The sequence below is a fragment of the Rhododendron vialii genome, chromosome 6a (genome assembly GCF_030253575.1).
Source record: "Rhododendron vialii isolate Sample 1 chromosome 6a, ASM3025357v1".
NCBI lineage: Eukaryota > Viridiplantae > Streptophyta > Magnoliopsida > Ericales > Ericaceae > Rhododendron > Rhododendron vialii.
This window is the reverse complement of record NC_080562.1, coordinates 43,036,854-43,062,705: the sequence shown is the minus strand read 5'-3', so window position 1 is coordinate 43,062,705 and position 25,852 is coordinate 43,036,854. Positions and strand designations below refer to the sequence as shown.

Below are 25,852 nucleotides of genomic sequence, written 5' to 3'. Positions count from 1 at the left end.
TCTAGGGAGAGGAGTGAGTACTGAATTGTTGAACAGACTTGGCGAGTATAATTGCGCGTCAAATTTGGTACGTTCATTTATTGAACCAATCTCAAACAAGTCAAGTCCAGCCAAGCCAAGTAGTGGACAGTTGGTTACTAATATCAGTAATAAATTGCACTAAGCCCATGTACTGCCTATTTTGAACTGTTTTTTGGTCTGGTGGCATGTAATTGTCAAGTTCAAAAAATCAATCTTTTGTGAGTATCTTTTTTCTTCCAAAAAAAGAAAATTGCTTTAAGCTTATTTCCTTTCGAAATATGTTCAAACTTGATTGGTTTACGAAATAAGCTGTTCTAAGATTTCAACGCCAAGGAGTGATCATTGAAGGTGAGGGTGCCCCGGATTAGTTTGCTTAGGTGAGAAAGCATTACAATCATATGAAGTAAGTTCTGTGAATGAAGTCAAGCATCGAACTAGTAACAGGCAAACAAGATTAATTAAAATCACACACAGTACATGCATCAATACAACCCCACACCAACGTAGTACAGATTAAACAGTTAAAGTAGCACTAAGGTTTTATATACAATGTTCTTCAGAACACTTGCTTGGAACAGACTTTATCAGAACATAGTCTAATTAAAATTACAAGTGGGGGTTCTACTGTGCCAAAGCACTAGTATTGTACACAAGGAGCGCACCCCCTGCTAGAATCCCAAGAAGGGTCACAGCCCATATTGCTAGCCCAGTGGTACCTGCATTTCATTCAAATACGTACTCAAACCTCAACATACTTTCATGCAGTGAATACAATATTGAGAGAGAGAGAGAGAGAGAGAGAGAGAGAGAGAGAGAGAGAGAGTTGTTCTTACCGCCAGTATAGACATCACCAGATGGAGACCAGTCATCAGTGTTAAAGATGGGGCTGTAAATCAATCAACAGGAGGAACTAGTTAGACATGAAAGGGTCTATAAAATCAAATCCAAAACCGACGGCACTTATTGGCTTGGATTTGAGAGTTCCGATTTCGGCTTGAAAATAATAGCTCAATAGATGTCTATTTCTGTATGCACACCAGTACATTATGTGTATAATCACGCAATGAAAGATTCACTGCATGTAATGTAACGAAAGTAGAAGACCTACTAAGAATATCAGCAACTTGGCTTAGCTCGGTTGAAAATTGCCATAACCATGGGAAAGAATGTTAAGTATACCTGTACCCATCAACATTAGCACCATATTTGTCTACAAATTGGTAAACTCCCTTCCCCTGAATCATACATAGGAAAAGGTGAACAAAGAAGTATGGGAAGGTATAGAAATAACCAGAAGAAAGAAACAGCTACAAGCCTCCAACTACTTCATGTTATTCCAAAATGGAAGAACAAATATTGCAACAGCCCCTATTCCTTATTCTTACCAAGAATATAGATCCTGCAAATAAAAATCTTGTTATTCTCTCAACCTACTATGAACTTTATAGGAATTTCTTAACTTTTTCTAAAAGTTAACATTTTGTCCTTACTTAAATTTTTTTCACGCTTGTTCATTTTGCGGCAATTTTTTTTGACTTTCTGATTCGTCTCTCAAAAAGTTAAAAAAAAATTGACGCAAAACTAAAAAATTAGAAAAAAATTCAAACACGAACATAACAAAAAAAAACTCAAAGAACCTAAAGAGAAACTCAGAAGAAATAAAGTAACCTTGCCCTTCCTTCCAGATGCGTCCAGTCCCCCATCCAAGCTCATGCCCCCATTAATACCTGACAGATATAACACCTTCCTAATTCAGCAAGACCAATCAACAAGAAAAACATGCACCTCTCTCTCTCTCTCTCTCTCTCTCTCTCTCTCTCTCTCTCAGTGTTCTATTTTCCCCCAAGACATTAATAAGGTTGTGTTATCTGAATTTGTAGAGGTATTTGTCAAGTAGACAAAAATAATTGGAGAACTAAAGAATAAGTTTAGTATTCCCATCCCACTCTTCTTTTCTTACCTTGGCACCCCCCACAAATCCTTAATCCATAACAGCCATAAAGTAGCACTAAGTACTAACGGAGTTGTGGGTTATCCATAAAAATCCATGCTGTATGATAAAGTTTGTCAGACCATAATTATACTGCTCATATATACCACACACACACACACACACACACACACACACACACAGAGACTAACCATAAGGCTTGTCAGTCTTGATCTTTTTTTTAGCACTGGCCACAACCCTCAAACGGGAAGTTCTAGGGAGAGAGGGAAGGCCTCGCACAGCTGCTGTTTTCTTAGCTGTGAATGCAGAAAAAGAAGGTTTGAGGGTCAGTGAGGTCATCACTACTGAAGCTGCCATAGCCATTCTAATCTCTCTCTCTCTCTCTCTCTCTCTCTCTCTCTCTCTCTCTCTCCTGCTCCTGTTTGTTGCCTTCAAGAACTGTACGGGGGTCTGGTCTCTCTGGCTTACCAAATTCCTTGATACTAGTAGCAGTTATAACCAAGCATTGGTGATTACCAGTTACACGTGGCACTTCCTCTATGGCTGCATCCCGGATAAGGTATTCCAACATTATCCCAGAGCTAGACCTCCCTGTTTTAGCCAGTTCATTCTAGGAAAAAAGGACTGCTGAGATACACGTGGAAGTGGATGGTTGGAGATGGATCTTTCGGGAAAAATATATTAATATTAACTATAATACTGAGAGAGAGAGAGACTGCTGAGATACACGTGGAAGTAGATGGTTGGAGATGGATCTTTCGGGAAAAAATATATTATAATACTGTGTGTGAGAGAGAGAGAGAGAGAGAGAGAGAGAGAGAGATTGATGATTTGGACTCTAAACCCAAACAGTATGCCTAGGGTACAAGGGAAAATAACGTGTTTTAATAATTAATACTCGCCAAGAACATGTTGAAAATATTTGTTAATACTGAAAATGTCCTTAACGGATATTAATTATCAAAACACGTCTTTAGCCGTCATTTTCCCCCGGTATAATGGATAGTAGTAATATACAAGAAAATTCTCCGTGGAGCCACGGAGGAGGAAAAGATTACAACCCAACAAGCCTTTGTTCCAATGATAATAAAAGATCTTATAGCTAATTTGCATCAAACACAGAAACCTATTAAAGATCATACAATTACGGTAGGTTTTCATTTTGACATTATTCACTCTGCCCAGAAAAAAATGGATTGCCAAACCATGCTTGCGTAAACAAGTACAAACAAAAGCATGTTGAGAAAACCAACTGGTTGATGACCTGATAATGTTTAGCTATAAGCCGCTAAAGATTTCACTAAATTTTGAGGCTGCGGCCATGCCACTAAGTATGGCACCTTCAACATTAGGACTAACACAAAAGTCTCCACAAATGGCCAGTCTCTTCCTCCCATCCCAGAGGCATTTCTCCTCTCCCACGATGCTTGCGGCTGGAAAAGCACTACCCCTGCGATACATGATTGGGTGTACATAAAAGGATATGACAAAATGAGTAGTATAAGATGACATTGTAAGACGATAAAACTTTGAAAATTTCCAAGATGAATCTTTTCGAAGAACAATATGATTTCAGCCTAAGGACACAATGTCTACTTGAAGTTGGCATAAAAATTGCCACAGTAACATTTGTCTATTAAACCGGAGGATTCAGATACTAACCACCTATGAGCTTTCTTGAAAAATGGATGAGAAATGTCGAGGCCTGTGGCCTGGAACTCTTGAAGTAACTCATCAGCCACATTAGCCAATGCTGCATTTGAAGGCTTTTGAAGTCCCAATTGAGCAATTACACCCTTGGCATACTTGTCTGTTGAATGCAACACCCATTGTTCACTGTGCAGCAAAGAATCAAAAAGATAACATTGATCATCTAAAAGGAATCATTCCTCCCAGCATTAGTCTCCTAATAATGAAACAGATACCTAATGGTAGACCGCTCCGGTTTGCTACTGTTGCAAAATGCCCAGCTTAAAACCTCAGAATTGTTGAAGGAGAAGCCTTTTATTGGTATCTAAATCATGGCAATTATAGAGAGAGGGAGAGAGAGAGGGAGACAGTTATCAGCAATAAACAAAAAATAGTTATTGATACAATCACTGTGGAAAAATACGTTTGTTGCTAACCCCGAAATGTTCAACTGATTTGTACCAAAGATACAGGATCTTTCAAATGATCAAGGATTCTTACCAAAGATAAAGGTTCTTCAAATGCCAGCATAAGAGCAAAGCATGGATTAACAGGGATTTCTTTCACCTTCATGGCCAACTCTGGAACCAAACTTAAATCTGTATGAGATAACAATGGCAGAATGGTTAAAAAGTAACCTGTGCTGTTCCCTGAATTCATAGCAAATCAATCAACAGTGGTGCAATAATGCCATAAAAGTGAGCTGCAAAAATTCAAGGAAAAAGAAGCCATTTTCAGTTCCACGGCGGATACAACAAGTTGTCCCATGAGCCTCGAGCTTCAAAAGAGTGTTTGATCACTTCAAGTGTCACTTTTTTAGAGGTTTGCCTATTTCATTTGATATGGCTTATCGGCTGAGAAATCTAAATTCTACCCCTTGGGATGGACTTGAAAGATAACATTTTATCTGTTAATCGCTGCATTGTATTGCCAAGTTGATATATTTCGATGCCATTTTCAGACCAAAGATTTAAGGACCAGTTCAAACTGGGCTTCACCTGGTCAAATCCAAAAAATATGCAGCCGTTTCAGTTGAATCTATTGCCTTCTAAATGTGATCTGGGTAATGTTGAGTGAACTCCTCAAGATCACTTTGTCGTTCATGAATGGTCAAAAGTCAATGTTCCCAACGAGAGGTCAATCATCAAATGTGATCTTTGTTCCCAACGAGAGGTCAATCATCAAATGTGATCTTTGTTATACGTAAGTTTCTAAAATCTAAACTGTACTTGTTTCAAGGAAATGACCAAATAATATGGTAATGGTTGATCAATTGGAAGAAAAGATTAAACTGACATCTGTGTTGTTGGGCAACAAGTGAAATGTGCGCTCATGCGCACACTGACACAACAACAAGAATAATCAAGCTATCACAGTGAGAGACCAGGACACAAAGATTTACTCCCCCGTCCCGATTTGTTTGTCCAATTTGGGAAATCCAACTTATTAAGGGGGCACAATCATCACACTTTGAAAACTAAGTTTTCCACAAATGCCCTTCAATTCAAGTTGTACTTGTCACATCAAATAGAGAAAGAGAGAAGGGTAAAACAGTATTTTTATAGGATTTCTTCCTTGGTCTTCTAAAATTGGACAAACAATTTGGGATAATGAGAAGTCAAAGAGTGGACAAACAAAGTGGGATGGATGGAGTACGTGATTTGGTAAGACTGTCTATGTCCATGGGCCACATCAGTTTCCACTCTCCACTATATTTTGACGATTGACCCAACAATGCAAACTACTACATCTTCTATAATGACTTACTGTAATATCATATACCCAATCGGATCACGAAGTTGAAGGATTTATTAGCAGATGAAAAGAAGGAAAGTCATCATACCAAGAGGAGGTGGTCGTCCAGTTACATTAGTAAACCTGGGTGAAACTATATTTTTGTCAGATGCAACCACACCCTTAAAATGACCAAGATATTGTCCATCTGAACCTGTCAACGACCATGAATTCTCATCATCCAACCACTCCAGCCTCCCAACACCAACCCCAAACTTTCTATCCACTCCTGAAGAAGAGTAAAGTGGACAGATGAGTAAACTGGTATATTTTGGTGTCAAGCTCTTCAAGAAGCATTTCAATAGAAACCGATGTGATCAATACATTACCTGGTTCATTGCATAATGCCCTGCAAATAGAATTCATTCCTGGGACACCCACATATTTCTTGATTGGTCCTTCCTGAATTAAACTCAAATTCAGATAAATTGTAACCCAACAAAACAGAGATGACATCAGACAAAAATTGCCTCAGCGTAACAAATTGCCCAGGGATCATGATAGCATAAATGAATTGCCTTAGGATGACTCAGCTTCAAGACTAATTATGAGAAAGATAAGTAGTACAGATAAATGGTACAGATCACTTCTTTTGAGCTGAAAATGGGTCTGTACGATGAGCACTGTATGAGAGCCCCCATAGTTGTCAGGTGACTACAAGGGGCAATTGTATCTCAAACACAGCAGTGCTCATCATACAGACCCACTTTCAGCCTAAAAGAAGTGATCTGTACCGTTTATCGAGTTTGAAGCCGATAACAACATAAGCACGCTGCAAGTATAAATTACAAATGATTGACAAGCAAAAAGTTCAATGGAAGAAAGCAATAAGAAGTTTGAAGTTACTGCAAAACCTTCTCAATGTTCCCAAATTGTTTGGAGCCGAAATCGAAGGATCCAAAATTCTCTTTCCACTCTGCAACAAGACCTCTAGATTCCCAATCATGGATAAGGCCCAACACGTCAACATTGCTGGCAGTGAAGTAAGGAGCACCGTGGTCGAATAACAGCTCTCTTCCATCAACAGTGGTTTCTCTATAAAGAGTGTTAAACACAATCAAATTAATTGGGAACTAGTCTAAATCCCACTGATAGGAAATTGGGGATTCCACAGTTGAAACATTGATAATGCGTGCATATAAACTAGTATACATAATGAACATATTACACTCTATGCCAGTACGGCTGGAATGAGCCGAGCCGAACTGAGTTTTAGAATATTCAGATTTATTTGCTAAGTTTTTAGGGAAGTCAATCTCAAGCTTGAGCTTGTTCACGAGTCTTAACGATTATATACAATGGAGCATATATGGGGAGTTAAAAATTTATACATGTACAAGTTAGAAAATGTGCAATATGTATACATACATACACATGTTATATAAGTTTATACATATTTAATTTTAAAAATGAAATCCAGATAATACACACACATATAAAGACATATAAGCTCCTGGTTCGCGAGCCTAATCAAGTGAATAATGTCACTTTCAGGTGCGGCTTATTTATTAAATGAGCCTAAAATAAGGATCATTTAAGTTTGTTTAATAGACGAATTGAACTCGAGCCGAGGCCTCGAATAGTTTACAAACAATTCGGTTCATTTGCAGTCCTATGACTGTGTGTGTATAGTGTATACGTGAGAGAGAGAGAGAGAGAGAGAGAGAGAGAGGTACCTTCTCTGAGACATTCGGCCGCCAGGACCTCTAGCGGAGTCGATGATAGTGACTGAGAGCCCATTCCTGGCTAGAGTAGATGCACAAACAGCTCCCGAAACTGACTCCACAGATTTATCCCAACATTGCCAGCAATTATTTCACATATGTATATATGCACGATGAATTATGATCATGAAAGTCTATCAACACGCACGCAGAGAGAGAGAGAGAGAGAGAGGTAAAATGTTGCTTACTTCCACTTCCAATGACGGCAACCTTAGGGACGACGCCAGCCATGATTCCGTCAGTCAAGGACAGAATCACAATTCACACACATCTGCTTTGCATTAGGAAAGTGCAATACGATAAGTTCAGGTTAATGCGGTGTTTCTCGATTGAAAATTACTAAAACGACTCGGGAATGGGAGCATTGAAGATCGGCCACCCTGCAGGTAAGCGTTAGAGTGGACTCTGCGGCTCCAAATGAGCCACGCACCACGCCATCCTTTAATGCACGACGCGCTTGCCACTTTCAAGGTTTTGTCTTCTTTTTTTTCATTTTTTTAAAAAAAATAGGAGGTATCTCACCCTCAACCATATGAGACTGTTTTTGTTCCGTTAAATAAGTTAAATGATTTATTTTTTGGTTTTTATTTAAAAAAAATTATATTTATTAATTTTTTGTCAATTATTTGAGAATTATTACTTCGTCATGACGAAAGGAATCTAAAAGTAAAAAAATTATGATTGAAATTTAATTTTTTTAATAAAGACGAAAAAATTAGCTTATTTTTGTCTTCATTAAAAAAATTAGGTTTCGATCGTAATTTTTTACTTTTTAGATTTCTCTCGTCACGACGAAGTAATAATTCCCAAAAAATTGACGAAAAACTAATAAATGCAAAAAAAAATTTGAATAATGACAAAAAAATAAACCACTTAATTTTTTTAGCCGAACAACTCGTGGAACAAAGAATCAACACCCACAAAGAGTGTGATGAGAGAGAAGAAGAAGGTCTGCCACACTATCTTGGTTAGTACAGGGGATTCAAGAATCCTGTAGGATGGACTGTCTTACAGGGTCTGTAGGTCACATCTAAACCATCCATCTCAACAATCAATAATTTATATATATATATATATACACATGTTATCTTTGATCTACTATTAAGTTCATCATAACCTCTCCCTTTAAAAAAAGAAAAACCAACCAACCAACCACATTAGGTGTGGTGTTCCACTTTGTTAAGTTCATCAAATAAAAAATTCATGTAAAGAAATCATGTTTATTGAATGTAGAAGTACTTGTTTTGGGGAAAATGGATGTCTTCTCTTGTGTTTTTTTCTGTGAACAATATGCTAGTAGTAGTTAACAAATGTAATGATTGATTCTGCCCAAATTACGTAAAGATGGAATCAGCCCGATTATACATTCATCCATTTTGATTGTGAGAAATGAGTCAGCATACTATTCTATAATGCAGCAATTTTTGGATGCCGAGCATATACAGCCAAATTCCTCTCTATAATGGCATTGGAGTGATACAGTACAGCGTAAACGAATTGCATCTAAACTTTTCAAGTTGCTGGGTTGATTGTAATTTTTTAGTGGTAAAATTTGAACTTTTCCTTGTCGCTTGTTGCGTGCGTTGAAAATGTTTTTCCAATGTCCCTTCTTGGGTAATCCTTTTTCACTAAACTTCAGGTTTTTTTTTTTGACCGGAATAAGATCATCTCTAGTTTATGAAAATGGACTGAACCATCCAGTTTGCCTGTTTTGGGGCCTTTCTTAGGCTCACTTTGATGATCCAAATTGTTCACATTTAGAGCTTGTCGAGAACATCAACAACATTCAAAAATCACTTTGATCGGATATTTTTTAGATGATTTTTGGAACATAATTTTCTTCGAACATAACAAGATTATAACATCGAAACACATTTATCTCAAGACAAATGTATTACAAAAATTCTATCAACCGGTATCCAATCGACCTGATTTTTAGCGTGACAAATGTTCTCGACAAACTCTAAAATGTGAAGGATTTGGATCATCAAAGTGGACCCGTAAAAGACCCACAAACGAGGAAACTAGAGGTCATGGTCCATTTTCGTGGACTAGAGAGTCCTCACCCTTTTTGACAATACTTTTAGCATACATTGTGTATGAATATGCACATAATAATTGTTGACCATGGAGAGAGAGAGAGAAGAGAGATTGGTAAAATATGATGTAATAAATCTGCATATACATATCTGTATTTTAGCGCATCTAGCTCACCTTAGCACATATTTTAATCATATTACTGGAGTACTTATTCAATTTCAAAACTAAACGCACTTATAAATGTGTCTCACTCTTAATTTATATTAACTTCGAATGAATACACGATAATTTTATCACACTATTTAGAGAACTCGTTAGAGATGCTCTTACCTCCCACTCAATTTGTGCCATCAAATTAGAAAGTCTAACTAACATCTAATCTGTCTAGACAAGCATGTTCCATTCACATAGCTTCCGATATTTGAACCGTACTACTAATCAGTTGGCAAATTGAAATCACAACTTGGGACCCGAATGACTATCTATTTTGGTCAGGCCAGGGCCTCCCTGGTCCTAACGCAATTGGGGATTACTACTTTTCCAAATAAATAACTTGGGTATCCATAGAATAAGAAAATGAGGGCTGCTATTCCCCCCCGACACACCCCACACACCACCCGAATGACTATCTACTTTTCCAAATGAGGGCTGCTATTCTCTCTTCCTTTTCTTTCTTTTTTTCTTTACAGTTTTCTTCTTTCTTTTTTTTCCTTTTCTTTTCGGTTTGATTTTTTTTTTCATTTTATTTTTTTTTCTTTCTTTCTAGTTTGAATTTTTTTTTCTTTAATGATAGGTTCAAGTCAAATTCTAGGCTTTGTAAAGTAATTGAGAGAAAAAAAAGTGTTTCAATTGATCATGTTTATACGATTGTTTTATTTTTCTTTTTTTGTCCTTTATAGATTAAAAAATATAGTTACGAAAATAAGTGTTTCAATTTTCAATCCGTTTGAACCAGTGCAAAGATGTTATTTTTCTGATCATTTCATCCTAAATGATCGTAATAATTTTTTGGCTCCAAGGCCTTTCAATGAACACCCTAACCCTAAAAGAGTCTTGAAACTAAATAATGAGTCTTAGGGTGCTCGTTGAAAGGCCGTGAAGCAAAAAATTCATTAAGATTACAATTAGTGTTCGAGAACTAATTACGAAATGTATTTTGCAAACGACTTACTAATTCAGAATACAAATGTTATATTTAGGATTACTTTTTTTTAACTATAGTACAATTTAATAAATTTGTATTATTTAGCATAGATCCTCTTAACTGATTCAGTAGTATGTTGCTTCAAATCACGTTTCTACTCTATAGAATTGCAAATGGCTGGTTTCTATTTTTTTTAAACTAAAACGGAAACGTTTTAGGGGCTTTGTAGGGGCTACTGTGCCAATGGGGACAGCAGAACCCTCAGGTCCCCTACTTTTTAATTTATTTTTTTATTTAATTACTTATATCTTATTTATTTAATTTCTATAAATACACCATTTGTATATTTAAAAATATAATTCAAGAATTAAGTGCTTTAATTTTCAATTCAGTTAAATCAGAGCAAAGATCGTTTTTTATTATTATTTTATTTTAAATGGTCATAATGAATTTTTTGGTTTAAGGTCTTTCAACAAACACCCTAAGACTCATTATTTAGTTTCAAGACTCTCTTAGGATGTCTATTGAAAGGCCTTGAAGCCAAAAATTTATTACAACCATTTAGGATGAAATGATTAGAAAAATAACATCTTTGCACTGGTTCAAACGAATTGAAAATTGAATCACTTATTTTCGTAACTATATTTTTTAATCTATAAAGGACAAAAAAAGAAAAATAAAACAGTTGTATAAATATGATTAATTGAAACATTTTTTTTCTCTTAATTATTTTACAAAGCCTAGAATTAGACTTGAACCAATTATTAAAGAGAAAAAAAAATTCAAACCGGAAAGAAAGAAAAGGAAATAAAATGAAAAAAAAAACCAAACTGAAATGAAAAGGGAAAAAAAAAAAAAAAAGGAAACCGAAAGGAAAGAAAGAAAGAAAAGGGAGAGAGAGAGAAAAAGGGAGGAGGGCGGGGGTAAACTGGGAAAAGGGAGGTGGGGCCGGGGGGTGTGTGAAAGGGGGTGGGGGGAGTAGCAATTTTCTAAGAAAATACTCGAGTGTGAACATGAAGTCGAATATGGACAGAAAGAGAGAGAGAGAGAGACCTTTTCCTTGCAATAATCAGCTCCACGGGGGTATCCATAGAATAATAATACTCCAGTGTGAACATGAAGTGGAATATGGAGAGAGAGAGAGAGAGAGACCTTTTCCTTGGGACCTGGTCCTTGCAATAATATTTTGTGTATGGCTGGTCAATCAACTCCAACTTAACGTCGCCGCCTCATTTGGTTCACAAGTAAACATAGACCTATAAATGGTAATATTGACAGTTTTTGAGAGTCTCAGCGCAAAATTATTGAAAAATTATTCAATGTAAGTTCCTTGCTTTCTTCCTAGTCGAAGACCCAAGCTTTAATTCAACTAAATAAAAAATGGGTGATAACTTTCTATTAAGAGTTGATCGTACGTCACATAAACTAATGAACTCTACAAGTTAAGGAACTTGCATCAAATTTCCATTAATTTTAATACTAGGTTTGTTTGAAAATTCATTCTTAAAAAAAAATATATTGCGTCGAAGGTTCACATGAAATTGTAAATAATTTACATAAGTAACTTAAGTTTTGCATTTTTTTCATATGTACTTTTTATTTTTTTGGTATAAATCACGATTATATGATCCTTCTTGAATAAAAAACAAGTTGAGAAAAGACTACTACTCCTAGTAGTTACGAAAACATCAGTCTCAAAATTAGAATTACAAAGTCCAAATACGGGACGTTGCATTAATTGCGAGAGTTTATGAGATAATCGAGTTTAATAATTCAATCAATACCAAAAATAAATCCACCAAAGGGAAGAAATAAACAAAGAAAGGAAAAATAAGCCGATACAGGTGGAGAGATCCAAACTCAACTTTTAATGAGATACAAAAATTCTGACCAGCTAAGAGCAAGTACACTAGATGAGCTTAAATACATTTTTTGCTATTTTACCTAAGAGAAACATAAAAAAAATTGTACACCAAATAAGCTAAAAGAAGAGCTAAAATGCATTTATGAATAGTTGTTTTCTATTTTCACCTATGCACTATTCATACTTCTTTTTTTTTTTATTATTTCTTTCTCTCTCTCCTCCCTCATTTCTCCTCTTTTTAAACAATAAAGATAATAAAAAATGAGTGAAAAATATATATTTTAATTGGAGTTAGGTAAAATAAATAGTATTGGTGTAATATTGAGAAAGATATGAGTAGATAAAATAAAAAAAAGCACACTGTTGATCAGCATTTTTACATTTTCATTGATGTACATGCTCTAAGCTAGCCACGGTTATTTTAAACTCCCAATGGAGCACGTTCATTGTCCACTTGGTCATGACGCAAAAAATGAAAGAAAAATACTAGTACTAATTTTAAAATAGCCACTGATATTTACGCTCGAGTCCTAGTCTATAGTCGTCTCTCCCTGTCTCTATATATCGCTCAAAGCCTCAAATATTTGGGTACGCGGACTTGTGGACGAAGAACAGTCATAGGAATTCATAGCCTCTCTCTCTCTCTCTCTGAACAGTCATAGGAATTCATAGCCCCTCTCTCTCTCTCTCTCTCTCTCTCTCTCTCTCTCTCTCCCTGCTTATACAGCGCACCTCTTTGCTCTCGAAGGCTCACCAACCTCTTTCTCTGGATTTCCGAGGTACATTTACACCTCGATTTATTTCAATTATTGCCTTCGGATCTAGATTCATAGAGTTGACTTATCAGTATTGAAAACCAGGCTTTTCATCTTGCTTGTTCTTGCTGATTTTAATGCTTGATGATTTGTGAGAAATTAAGGTCAGTTGGTTCACTAGTCTGTGCGAGTGCAAAATCCCATGTGTTGAATAGCAGACACTAGACACTTGATGACGTATCTGAGAACCTTATGATATCTGTTCGGTTTCCCTAATTCGGTGCTGAACCCTAAGTTTGGTGGATCAGGGGTCACGGCGGTGTAGTGCTGCTCGTTGGGCTAAACAGGGAGTACTTCATCATGTTCTGAACCGTTTATTCCGTAGAACCTGATGAGCACGTTGTACTTGTCGAAAATTGAGTTGATTGGACATTTGTAGCCACCTGATGGGTATATATTTATCTGGCTGAATCATAATGACCTTATTTCTATGTTGTCCAAGTTTCTAACTGTGTGGCAACCGATGTCCGATAAACTTATGCCCTGTTTGGATGCTGTTTTGAAAATTTTTGAGTTTGGTTTTTGGGTAATGAGTGAAGAGAGAAATTATGGTAATGATTGGAGATAAGAGTAATGAGTGGAGAGAGATAGAGAGAGAAATGATTGGAAGTAGGGGTAATGAGTGTTTTTTGGGTTGGATTTTTTCTCTCTTCAAAATACCATCCAAACAAGGCATTATTTTTTCAAGAAAAGATGATATACTTGGCGTGCTCTACAAAATGAATGGTTTGGATCATGATGATGTGCTCCCCATTTAGCCCAACGAGCCACACTACACCACCGAGGTGTGTTGGCGCAGTGTTATTTCAGTAAATCTATCTTCAAATTTGATATGAATCATATTCTTCTAAGATTGGCAAAATTAGAGGTTTATATATACGAGCCTAGGTTTTTTTTGTTTTGTTTTGTCAATCGGTAGGAGAGATTATCACATCATGTGTGAAGTACAAAGTACAAACCACGGGACACTACATCCATTGTGTGAGAGTCCACGAGATAACCAAGCCCAACAACTGTACCAACAGAATAAATAAGCCCATTAAAGGGGCAACGATCACTATAAGCCCAACTCAACTACAAGTCCATTAAGGGGAGAAACAACCCCAACAAATATAAGGGAAAATGACGGTCCAGGACGTATTTTGATAATTAATACCTGCCAAGGATATTTTCAGCATTAACAAATGTTCTCAGCATGTCCTTGGCGGGTATTAATTATTAAAATACGTCCTGGGCCGTCATTTTCCCCAAATACAAAGGAAAGAGTTCCCACACGTAAGTGGGAAGACTCGAACTCCTGACCTGCTAGTGAGATGCAGGAGTTCTAGCCAACTGAGCTAGCCCCAGTTGGTTTGCTTAGACTTCTTTTTGTTACTATTGAATAGAATCTTTAAAGTAGGGAATTAGAGGAGTTTATGTACCCCAAATTCTACCCTAAAAATGAGCCAGTTATGGGAGTTTTGTGTTGTTATTGGAATCAGGAATAAACGTACTTAAAATTTGTGTCACTATCAAAAGAGAAACTCCAACTGAGAAACGAAGAAAATTAAGCACATGCAAAATCACAAACATTTACATTGAATTTCCGATAAGCTTTTCGGCAACCAAAGGTATTCTAAGAATTTGAAATCCATTTTTGAAGGTTTTAATGTTTTCATTAGGTGGAGTTTTCTTCTTGGATAACATGTAAGTTTATGATTCAGTTTGGCAGGTTTTGATATTGGTTTAATCTGAAGCATTTACAGATAGTGGGGTGGGGAAAACAGGTCACTGGTATATATATCGCGCAGTCATGACTTGTTTCTCTTGTTTATTCGGTAGGAGGGACGGATCATCAACAAAACGATCTACAGAATTTGATGAAGGTAGACTCTTAGCTGTTACCGATGGACATAATTTTTTGAATTATATTTCTTAAGATGAAGTTCAAAAAATATTTGAACTGATAGCAGATGCAGTTTTCTCTTTTTTCATATGCTTTTTTTTTTTTTCTTAAATGACCTGTTTATGTTTTAGAAATACTCTCTAGGAAATATTCACCTTAGTCTTAATTATGTGAGTATCTAAAGATCCTTATATTTTGTCATGAGCAGAGCTTTCAGGCGTCCACAATCTCAATGTCTTCACATATAAAGAGCTAAGAATTGCCACCGATGATTTCTGTCCTTCCAATAAAGTTGGGGAGGGTGGTTTTGGTTCCGTATATAAGGTAATTGAACATAGAACATGTTATCAGACCATGGTAAATTTGTGTATTGCGTCATTAGACTAACGTTTAATTTAAATAAAAATAACTTGTAGGGGAGGCTTAAAAATGGGAATATTGCTGCCATAAAGGTTCTTTCAGCTCAATCAAAACAAGGAGTAAGGGAATTCTTGACAGAGATTAAAGTGATTGCAGATATAGAGCACGAAAACTTAGTCAAGCTTTATGGCTGTTGTGCGGAAGGAGATCATAGGATTCTGGTCTACAACTACCTTGAGAATAATAGCCTTGCTCAAACTCTTCTCGGTAATTCCATTAATTTATTCATGACTTTTGAAGTTCTTGAATATTATTGAGGCTGTTTGCTTGGTACCATGGAGGAATGAAAACCTTATAGAAAAGCTGCTTAAAAGCTATAATAGTTGTTACTTGGGAGCGATTCATCCTTCCCAAACGCAGCATACAACTCTCTGTTGTACTGTGCTCTCCAAGTGTGCTTGTTCCCCCCTTTTTCCTTACCATGGCAAGTCTTTGTGAAAGAACTCCTGTGAGAAGATCTAGGCCCAACCCTAGACACTCTAAGATCCTTTTCAAAGCTGTTTCCATTTTGAGTGAGCATACGAAGCTTTTGAAAATTTATCCATACAATGGAGAAAAAGATACTGTCATTTTTGTTAGAAAAGTTGTTTCCGGATTAGTGGATTATGGATTACCATAAGGCTGACAAAATCCTTCCTAATTTGTGAACGCATTCTTACTTCTTAGTCCATTGGATTGCCATAACGCTCAAATGTGACATTTTCATTTTGGCATTCAAACGTTATCATCATATCCAATGATGTTGAGTAACATTCTTTGCGATTGAAGTTCTGTTGAAACAGTTTGACTACAATGAGTTAACACTTTGGCTTGCAGGTGGAGGTCACAGTGGTATGCAGTTTAATTGGCGAACACGAACTAGAATTGGCATTGGAGTTGCGCAGGGGCTTGCCTTTCTTCATGAGGAAGTGCAGCCCCATATTGTTCATCGAGATATAAAAGCTAGCAATATACTCCTTGACAAAGACTTGACTCCCAAAATTTCAGATTTTGGTCTTGCAAAACTTATCCCAGCCAACATGACTCATGTCAGTACTCGCGTGGCAGGAACGATGTAAGTACTAACAAACTTGTTTGGATGTTTAGATATTGCATCCTTTTGTTGTTTCATATGTAATCATCGGAGTTCATCTTGATTATGTTCTTATAAACTTTACAAATGTAACATTCATGTATTCTTACCTGGGACAGAGATGGATTGCGGGTTGGTATCAACCACTTCCATGCCCTGCAGAAGATGTCTAGAAAGAAATGGCAACTTAAGTAGCCATCTAAATCATTCTACTTTTGACATTTTCTCAACTGAAATTGTATCAACACAGTTCAGTTTTGGAGCCCCTCCATCAATTTTTGGAGTGCCAAAATCATAATCCTTTCTCAACTGCTAATGACCTGTTGTTCTTTTAGTGTCTAGAATTTAGTAGGCAGTTACTTCCTGTTGGTTTTGTTAATGTTGATGAGGGAGATTCAATGGTGAAATATGTTGATTTGATATGTTGTCTTTCCCTTCTTTTATGTGCAACTGCTATAATCAGTGGAATCTTGCTTTTGATTATGCTGATATGGCTTCTAAAGTTGTATATATTGTCTTCATTCAAATTTTTGCGGGGCTTCATTAGCTTTTAGGATACAACGTAATGTTTCCCATCAATCTAACTGTGCATATTTACATCCAGTGAAACATTCATGAATCCTTAAATTTCTCTCTCTCTCTCTCTCTCTCTCTCTCTCTCTCTCTCTCTCTCTCGGGTAGGTACTAAGAAGTACCAACAGTGCTATTGTGTGAATGAGATAATAGAAATAGGGATCTTAGCAAAACAAATAAATGCTGCCAGGAGCTCACGACTTAACATACAATGTCCACAACTGCCCTTACAAGATAAAACTAACCATTCAAATCAATAGACATGAGTAAACCTGCCTACGACAGACCAAGACTACCGTGTCTTGTGTCTTTAAAATCCTCTGTCCCTGAAAACATACAACTGAAAGGACCAATTTTGTTTAATTTGGCTTCTGACACCAAATGGTACGCCTACAGAAGCAACTTTGCAAATTACAAGTATACGTTCTATTTAATTTGGCACTAGCCGATTGCAAAAAATTCAAACCATTTGGTCTTTTTGAGAGGCCATAGTTTGCCATGAACTGAGACCACATCTTTTGTTGAGCTGAACGTGAAGAATGGGAGATCATTGGAATTCCATTATCATCCTACAGAGAGTAGTAAAATCCGATAAGAACACTCCATATAGAATCTGGATTCAATTCTTCTTTGATGACATTGATGTTTTCTGTTGCCAAGTTTTACCATCTTGAATTTATACTTGCATTTGTTGTTTCAGTGGCTACCTGGCACCAGAGTATGCAATAAGAGGGCAGTTGACACGTAAAGCAGACGTATATAGCTTTGGCGTTCTCCTTGTGGAAATAGTTACTGGGAGATGCAACACGGATAATCGATTACCTATTGCAGAGCAATATCTTCTCGAAAGGGTATGAAGTTTTTCCGCAAACTGTCAATATTTTCATACGAAGGTGTGTCAGTTAATCTAATGATTCCATGATGACAAAAAGTAATAGGGAAACACTTGGTGTAACAGTGATGACAAATTGAACTGTGTAGGAAAAATAACCTGTGGCTAACTTTCCTCACTTCATCATGTTTTTAACCCTGTTTTCTTCCCTTAAAACAAAATTGTCATAACAAATAAAACATCTACAGGTCGAAATTTTGTTCTTTTTGCATTTTTATGTTCCGTGTAAATTGTACATCCAGTGCTGACAATCATCTCATGAAAGGAAGATATGGTGGTAACCTATGTATGGCTTGGAGCTATGGTATAATAGACGTCAAACTTGGAGAAACGAATACATATTCCTGTCTACATATTCAGCATTGTCATCATTGTTTCTTTGCACACCTTGGAATGAAATCACTGTTCTTTTCCAGCATGATGCTTTAGAATTAAGTATGACAAACAGAATAGAGATACCATGAGATGTAGGAGTTTACACTGCCTATGGTAGTGGAAGGTTGTAATTTCTGCATTCCTAGAAATATGGGTTCTGGTTAATTAGAGCTGTAAAATTATGCAGAATGTGATATGTAAATTTTATTCTGCAGACGTGGGAACTTTACGAGAGAAGGGAGCTTGTGGGATTGGTAGATACGTCATTGAATGGGGAATTCGATGCTGAAGTAGCTTGCAGATTCTTGAAGATTGGTCTTCTCTGCACCCAAGACGCTCCAAATCTCCGGCCCTCCATGTCAACTGTGGTCAAGATGTTAACGGGTGAGATTGACATTGAAGGAAAAGAGATTACAAAGCCAGCCCTAATCTCTGATTTCATGGACCTCAAGGTCAAAACAACCCCCAAAGCTAAGCCTGATAAAACCAACAGTTCCTACATTGATTCTTCTAGCTCGGGTAACCTCGAGAATTCACTGTTGTCATCGGGAATGACGTCTGTTCCAACCATGACCTTTACTGCAATATACGATCGGAGCATTTAATATTATTTTTCAAGTCATTTGAGAGGGAGAGAGAGATTGGTTGATCAAATTTCGTTGTATTTTTTTCTTGGTTTATTTGGGTCCTGTTATCTTTTGCAAATTGTACGGTAGGTAAACCACAGCCAGGAGAAGTAAATATGTATATTTTTGTGTGTTAGTTCATCTCTTAATGTAGTTTTTGGGCAGAGATACTTTTGTAAATGAGCACAGTTGAATGTATGTGATAGAAAAATACGTGGAAAAAAACTGTATTGGATATGATCTATGTAACATTGACACGGACACGGACACGCGGCACGACAAGGACACGGACACGTAAATTTTAGAAAATTGGTGGACATGACACATTGGGGGATGTGTTTTTAAACATAGTATGATTTTACACTATTATACTGATATAGAATACATATATAGAGCTCTGTTTGTGAATTTTTAACATCATGTATACCTTAAATCTCACTTATTATAAAAGCGTTTCATCACCTAAGTGTCTCACCTAATTTTCTTCGTAATCAGTAAGCAATACATCATTTGCCACACAAAAAATAAGACTTCCCTATATTTTAATTAAAGTATACCATTTCGTTTAACACCCCCAACTTGATTTGCGAGGGTGTCCTAAGAGTTTGGAGCATTTTTTAGAGTGTCTCTGGATCGTCCAGTCCAAATAAAAAAAAGTTGAGGCAAAATAGACACTTGGATTCAAATATCGGATACGTATTTGGAGAGTGTCCAACACTAGTACATGACTTTTGAGTTTTGACAAAGTGCCTGTGCTACCTAGGATATTACATGCCCTCCCATTTTTATGGACTTTCTTCTGGTGTTTCGCTGCGTGGAAACAACAATATACACTACTGTCTTAGGAAACATTACACCTCACCATCTTTGTATTTGAGAGTAGCATTCCTGAATTAACAATACTGTAGCTACATTCTCCATATTCAAATTCAGATTTTATAAGAATAACATTTTATCAATCATACATAATTACACTCTTATATCTCCTACATAGGTGTACCGCTAATGCTACAGCAATAAAGGCACTTCCAAACAACAACAACAACCCAACTGCAATGACCAGGGCATCACAGCCACCAAAAGAACTGATGACCAAAATTGCAAATCTGCCAACCACAGTTGATACGGTATGCCTATTCCAGAACACATAAAACTATACCAAGTAGAATAAATTAACCTTTACAAACAAATGCAGCCCTAGTACCCAAGCATTGAAGGACACATCAGAGTAACAAACTTCAATCAGCAATTTTATTTTGTGGCTTGTCTAAAATGTAAGAGAGGAACAGATGCATACGATGATGATGAAATATGGTGCAATCATTGTAACCAACAAGCACCTCCATTGCCAACGTAAGACACTCTACCCACACCATCTAATCCAGCACTATACATAGTAAATTTGGAGACAACCAAATGACAATTACAAATATTGCAGGCTCAAGTTTGAAATTGAAATCTCAGATCCGACAGGGTCAATAACAGCAACAATATTTGACACGGAGGCAGAGAACATTTTCAACATCACTATTGCAGAAATTAAACAAACTAACCTCAATGTAAGCCCATATAATTATACTAATTCTATTCCTACAGATATAAAAAAAAGAAAAGAAAAGAATAAATATTAAATAATTAAGACCATTCTTTTTCCTATATTTTCCGGAGGGAGGGGGGCTGGGACAGCAGCATGCTGCTGCACCCCATTTTGGGGCCCACATCGGTCTTGCTCCGATAATCTGAATCGTTCACTTTGTAGAGCTCATCGAGTAGAACAACTTTGAAAAAAATCAGCTTAATTGGATATTATTAAATACCTGATCGGAACCTTTTTATCTTAAAAAGAATGGATCCGAAATACTGGATCAAATCCACTATAACCCATGGACTGAGAGTTATATGGGCTCCGATCAGGTACTTAATGATATCCAATTATCCTTATTTTTTGCATAGTTATTCTACTCGACGAGCTCTACAAAGTGAACGATTCAGATTATCGAAGTGAGACCGGGATGGGCCCCAAAATTGAGACAGCAGCACGCTGCTGTCCCCTTGGGGACAGCAGCCCCCCGCGTCCATATTTTCCACTGCAGGGTCATCACACACCAACTGTGATACAGAAGCTTTCAACTCACTCCAGGTAAATTGCTACTCCCCCCCCCCCGGACACCCCCCCCCCCCGGCCCCACCCCCTATTTCCCTCTTTACCCCTTACCCCCGGCCCCCCCCCCGCCAGCCATTCCTTTTTGTTTTCTTTTTTTTTTTATCAAACCCCAAACTTCCTTAAAATCCGGATTATCCCCCGGCCCCCCACCCAAAAAACATCCGGCCCCCCTCCCCTCTTAAAACACCTTCACTTTTTAAATTTAATTTTTATTTTATCAAACCCCAGACTTCCTTAAAACCCGGATTATCCCCCGGCCCCCCACCCAAAAAACATCCGGCCCCCCCTCCCCTCTTAAAACACCTTCACCTTTTAAATTTAATTTTTATTTAATTAATTTTATCTTATTTATTTAATTTCTACAAATACACCGGGTCAAAAATCGTATTTTTTTGATCATTTTATTTTAAATGGTCATAATGAATTTTTTGCTCTAAGACCTTTCAACAAACACCCTAAAACTCATTTTTTAGTTTCAAGACTTTCTTAAGGTGTTCATTGAAAGGCCTTAGAGGCAAAAATTTATTACGACCATTTAGGATGAAATGATCAAAAAAATAACATCTTTGCACCGGTTCAAACAGATTGAAAATTGAAACATTTATTTTTGTAATTATATTTTTATTAGACTTGAACCTAGAATTAGACTTCAACCATAAAGCAAATATAGGGGGGGGGGGGGGGGGGGGGGGGCCATATGGGGTGAGGAGAGAGGTCCTCATTTTCCTATAAATAGAACCCTTTGTGAAACCATTCAATTCACATCTTGAACCTCTCCAACTTTTCTCTCTAGAAACTTTGTGTTTGCTCTTTGTTCTTATTTTGTTCTTGGTATTATTGAATTTCTTCTTGAGTTCTTCAAGAAACTCAACCCAAGGCCGCCACCAAACCACTACCCGACCAGCCTCTTGATCCAAAAAATTTAGTAGTTTAGTCAATATTTACTTTTCTCTTTCAAAGCTACCGTAAGCTTACCGTAAGAAGTCACTTTGTTCGATAGCAACATTCATCTTCCGTAAGCTACCGTAACCTTCTGTTATATTTTATTTTTGTGTTTAAAAATGCATATTAAGTTAAAGTACTAAAGATAACTAGCAAACTTATTCTACTACAATTACTAGTCTAAAGCATAAGTGGTTTTCACTCCAAAGGTGTCCGTCCATGTGACACTATGCTTTATGATCATTTTTACAATTGTGGAGTAACCCGAGGCTAACACCCTCGAAAGTTTGTCAACAAGTCTGGCTTCGTACCGACTAAGGAAGGAATGGTGATTCTAACTGGACTTGTCCGACCATCCGACCTGGGACTTTCCTGGTTATTTCTATGTCAAACATAGTCCACAAAATTTAGAATAATGATTTTCGGTGAAAATTTAGCATGGTTACTTAGGCTTTCTTCACAGACTGTGTATTTGTCAAATTTTTTAGGAACGCCGCAACGGAGAATTCGGGACGGAATAATGGATGACTACAACTTTTCAATTTCAGATAGTTGGTCATTTGAGAATGATGTTCGTAGTGAGGAGAGTATCTCCCACAATAGTCGCGATTATACACTAGAATTTACCACCGACCAGGTTAGTTTTTACTGTTATTGTTTTGCATATTCGTTATTTATGTTAAGACTGGTTAATGTTGTATTTATACATATTCTTTTTTTTATATAGATTTTTGAAAGTAGAGAAGATATGTTAGCTTGGGCACGGAGCGTTGGCCTAAAATATGGTATTGTGGTGGTTATTTTAAATTCTGCTAAGTTAAAAGGCGGCAAATTGCCGAAATGCATTCTTGGTTGTGAAAGAGGAGGAAAGTACGAACCGCCACGGAATCATGTTGAAGGGCAATCCTTGCAAAGAAACACTGGGACTAGAAAATGCGATTGCCCATTTCAACTGCGAGGTATACCACAACATCCATACGGTATCAGGTGGGGTTTAGAGGTTATTAGTGGTGTCCATAACCATGAAATAGCAAAACATATTGAGGGCCACGAGTACCCGTCAAGGCTAAAACCAATAGAGAAACAATTTGTGGTCGACATGGCCAACAGCACTGCGCCTCGTGAGATTCTTAATATTTTGAAGCAAAAAGACCCGTCAAACACTACGGAAATCAAGAGCATTTATAACACCATTTTTTCAAACAAAGCAATCAAACTGGAGGGTCTAACTCCTATTCAGTATGTCATACGTCAATTACTTAAGAAACATTACCTCCATCAATTTCTTACAAATCCGGATACTAACGAAATCACAGATATTATTTGGGTTCATCCCATGAGTCTAGAGCTATCTGTCAACTTTCCGTCTGTACTGATCATTGATGCCACGTACAAGACCAATGAGTATCGAAAACCACTATTGGAGGTTGTTGGTATCACATCCACATGGCGAACTTACTCGCTTATGTTCGCTTATCTTAATAATGAGAGAGAAGAGACATTGACATGGGCATTGGATAACTTAAAAAACTGGATGCTTCAAAAGGGGGCGTCGATGCCATTGGTGTTTGTTTCAGATCGGGATTTAGCGCTTATGAACGCCATTGAAGCATGTTTCCCTACGGCACGTCACATCTTGTGTATTTGGCACATAAATCAGTGCGTCATGAAGAACTGCAGTCGTGTGCTTGGTCCGGAATGGAAGCGCTTCATCAAGTCATGGCACTCGCTTATCAATTCATCTACACCTTCGTCTTTCAAACATAAGTGGCAAGCCATGTGCGACGATTTTCGCCAGTTCCCGTATGTCATAACTTACCTGTGGCAAACATGGTTAAGGTCGTACAAAGAGCGGTTTGTTTCAGCATGGACAGATACATGTATGCACCTCGGAAGCAATTCAAGTCAAAGGTAAAATCGCTTTTTGACTTTACTATTAAAATTTTGTGCATTTCTCTACTACACGAAGAAATACTTTTTGATACTTTCCTATTTAAACACAGTACATTATTCTATTACAGGGCAGAGTCTGCACATGCGAGGCTAAAGCTATATTTGGGGGATACTATGTCATCGCTACAAACATCTTTTGATAAAATAGAAAAGATGTTGAAAAATCAGTTCGGGGAAATTAAGAAGTCGTTCGAGAAATCATTGAACATTCCACGCCACAAACAATTGCGTGACGACATTTTTGATCAGGTTAGGTGTCGCATTTCATTAGAGGCAATGGAGTTCATACATGATCAGCTAGAAACCGCTTTAGAAGTATCCCCCCACATTGTTGGCTATTGCAACTGTACGATCAAAATCACACACGGATTGCCATGCATGCACGATCTTGCATATTATCGTTCCATTTCCACTCCAATTCCGCTATGGAGTATTCACGCTCATTGGACTAGGTTGTCTATGCACGCAACCGAGTTTAATGAAGAGGGAGCACGACCTGACAGGACATCTCAGGTCGTTGAGATATTAGATGGGATGGATCCACCTATGCGAGAGCATATCATAGACAGGATTATCGATATGGCAGATCCATCTTGTAGTACAGTTCGACCTCCATCGTACAACACAAAACATAGAGGTCGACCTACAGGTAGAGATGAGCAAAGTACACGTCGCATACCTTCTTTCTCAGAAGCATCCACTTCAAGATCAAAGACTGCAACATCGTGAGTGAGAGGGAGAGGGAGACGTGGGAGGGGTTTTGGGGCTAGCAACACTCAATTTATAGTTCCATCCATCACTGATCGCTACATTCAACGATTACCTCAGGCTTATCAGCGTTATGTTTCCCACACTGTTGACGTGCTTGGTGATGGTCATTGTGGATTCAGGGCGATAGCTGCACTAATCGGGTATGGTAAAAATGATTGGAGTCGAGTACGAGAGGAGCTTATTGAAGAGATTCGACAAAATTTTTATCTATACAGTGTGATTTATCCAGTCAATGATTGGCCAAATCGTCTACTAATTTTACTGAATTGGTTCGAGCCTACAGCACCACAAAATCATTGGATGGAGGCTATGACTTTGGGAGTTGTCATCGCAACAAGGTACAACCTTGTACTGCATACATTTGATGAGGATGTTTACGGTTGTTTTACTCATTTGCCATTGAGGTCCCCTCCAGTTCCAGTCGAATACCGCCGGGAAATTGCTATTGCCCGTGTTCACAACAATCACTTCGTGCAAATTTTCTTAGAACCTCATTACCCTGTACCACCCATCCCAACATGGTGGGAGAAGAATTCATCGGATGAAGCTAAAGGATGGGCTGCCAGTTATGAAACACGTTTGCTATTGTGGTACGAAGTAATGGGTATAAACATGCCGGGAGCAGCATTTGGAGGAGATATTGACGCAGCGGAATTCACGAGAGATTAGTTAGCGTACTAATCCAAACGAGATAAACAACTCGTCGCAACGAGCAAATCTTGCGCACAAGAAAGAAAGAGAAAATCTCTGCAATATTATTAATCAAAAAGCTTCATAAACTCTAGGTTACAAACCCTTAAATAGGCTGAAACCCTAGAAACCCTAAAAATAAACTTGGAAAATAAAAAGTGCCATAATTTGGGGCTTTTCCTAAAACTGAAAACGGGAAAGAAAAACAAGACTTTCCCAAAAAGAATCAACTTAAAAGGAAATATGGTCTAAGAGTTATTAATGAAACAAATCTTTCCTAAAACGGCAAAATAACGCAATTGAAGGCCTATACGAAGGAATTAGGCCGAAAAGCACCATCGATCATCAACTTAGGGTTAATGAGTATTGACCGGAGCGCGAAATTAAGTCAGCCCACCAAGTTTGGGCCTATTCCGAGCTCGTCCGAATTTAGCCAATTTGGGTAAT

At 37.4% G+C, this 25,852-nt stretch overlaps 4 protein-coding genes across 8 annotated transcripts; 2 read left to right on the top strand and 2 right to left on the bottom strand.

Annotated features, from left to right (window-relative positions):
• Positions 1-453: 453 nt before the first annotated feature.
• Positions 454-2,520, bottom strand: LOC131329774 (photosystem II 10 kDa polypeptide, chloroplastic-like). The gene is made up of 6 exons (XM_058363157.1): positions 2,387-2,520; positions 2,164-2,335; positions 1,690-1,748; positions 1,201-1,256; positions 855-907; positions 454-737 (listed from the first exon to the last, which is right to left on the bottom strand). Exons 2-6 carry the CDS (start codon positions 2,333-2,335, stop codon positions 643-645), a joined length of 435 nt encoding a protein of 144 aa, XP_058219140.1. The 5' UTR covers positions 2,387-2,520; the 3' UTR covers positions 454-642.
• Positions 1,840-7,598, bottom strand: LOC131329734 (uncharacterized). 2 transcript variants are annotated; one of them, XM_058363086.1, is made up of 10 exons: positions 7,368-7,598; positions 7,132-7,231; positions 6,310-6,490; positions 5,785-5,857; positions 5,505-5,684; positions 4,163-4,260; positions 3,898-3,986; positions 3,635-3,808; positions 3,237-3,422; positions 1,840-2,563 (listed from the first exon to the last, which is right to left on the bottom strand). In XM_058363086.1, the coding sequence occupies exons 1-9, from the start codon at positions 7,408-7,410 to the stop codon at positions 3,251-3,253; spliced, it is 1,110 nt and encodes a 369-aa protein (XP_058219069.1). In that variant the 5' UTR covers positions 7,411-7,598; the 3' UTR covers positions 1,840-2,563; positions 3,237-3,250. The 2 variants fall into 2 exon arrangements, with proteins under 2 accessions (XP_058219069.1, XP_058219068.1); XM_058363085.1 differs by lacking the exon at positions 1,840-2,563 and having other exon boundaries at positions 3,027-3,422.
• Positions 7,599-12,885: 5,287 nt separating this feature from the next.
• On the top strand, positions 12,886-19,083 carry LOC131329725 (cold-responsive protein kinase 1). Of its 4 annotated transcripts, none has more exons than XM_058363075.1 (7): positions 12,886-13,006; positions 14,754-14,907; positions 15,136-15,251; positions 15,344-15,554; positions 16,164-16,401; positions 17,693-17,843; positions 18,475-19,083. In XM_058363075.1, the coding sequence occupies exons 2-7, from the start codon at positions 14,835-14,837 to the stop codon at positions 18,862-18,864; spliced, it is 1,179 nt and encodes a 392-aa protein (XP_058219058.1). In that variant the 5' UTR covers positions 12,886-13,006; positions 14,754-14,834; the 3' UTR covers positions 18,865-19,083. The 4 variants fall into 4 exon arrangements, with proteins under 4 accessions (XP_058219058.1, XP_058219056.1, XP_058219055.1 ...); XM_058363073.1 differs by having other exon boundaries at positions 12,895-13,006; positions 14,788-14,907; XM_058363072.1 differs by having other exon boundaries at positions 12,895-13,006; positions 14,779-14,907.
• Positions 19,084-23,270: 4,187 nt separating this feature from the next.
• On the top strand, positions 23,271-24,675 carry LOC131329721 (protein FAR-RED IMPAIRED RESPONSE 1-like). Its single transcript, XM_058363067.1, has 2 exons — positions 23,271-23,902; positions 24,013-24,675. The coding sequence occupies exons 1-2, from the start codon at positions 23,328-23,330 to the stop codon at positions 24,671-24,673; spliced, it is 1,236 nt and encodes a 411-aa protein (XP_058219050.1). The 5' UTR covers positions 23,271-23,327; the 3' UTR covers positions 24,674-24,675.
• The last annotated feature ends 1,177 nt before the right edge of the window (positions 24,676-25,852 follow it).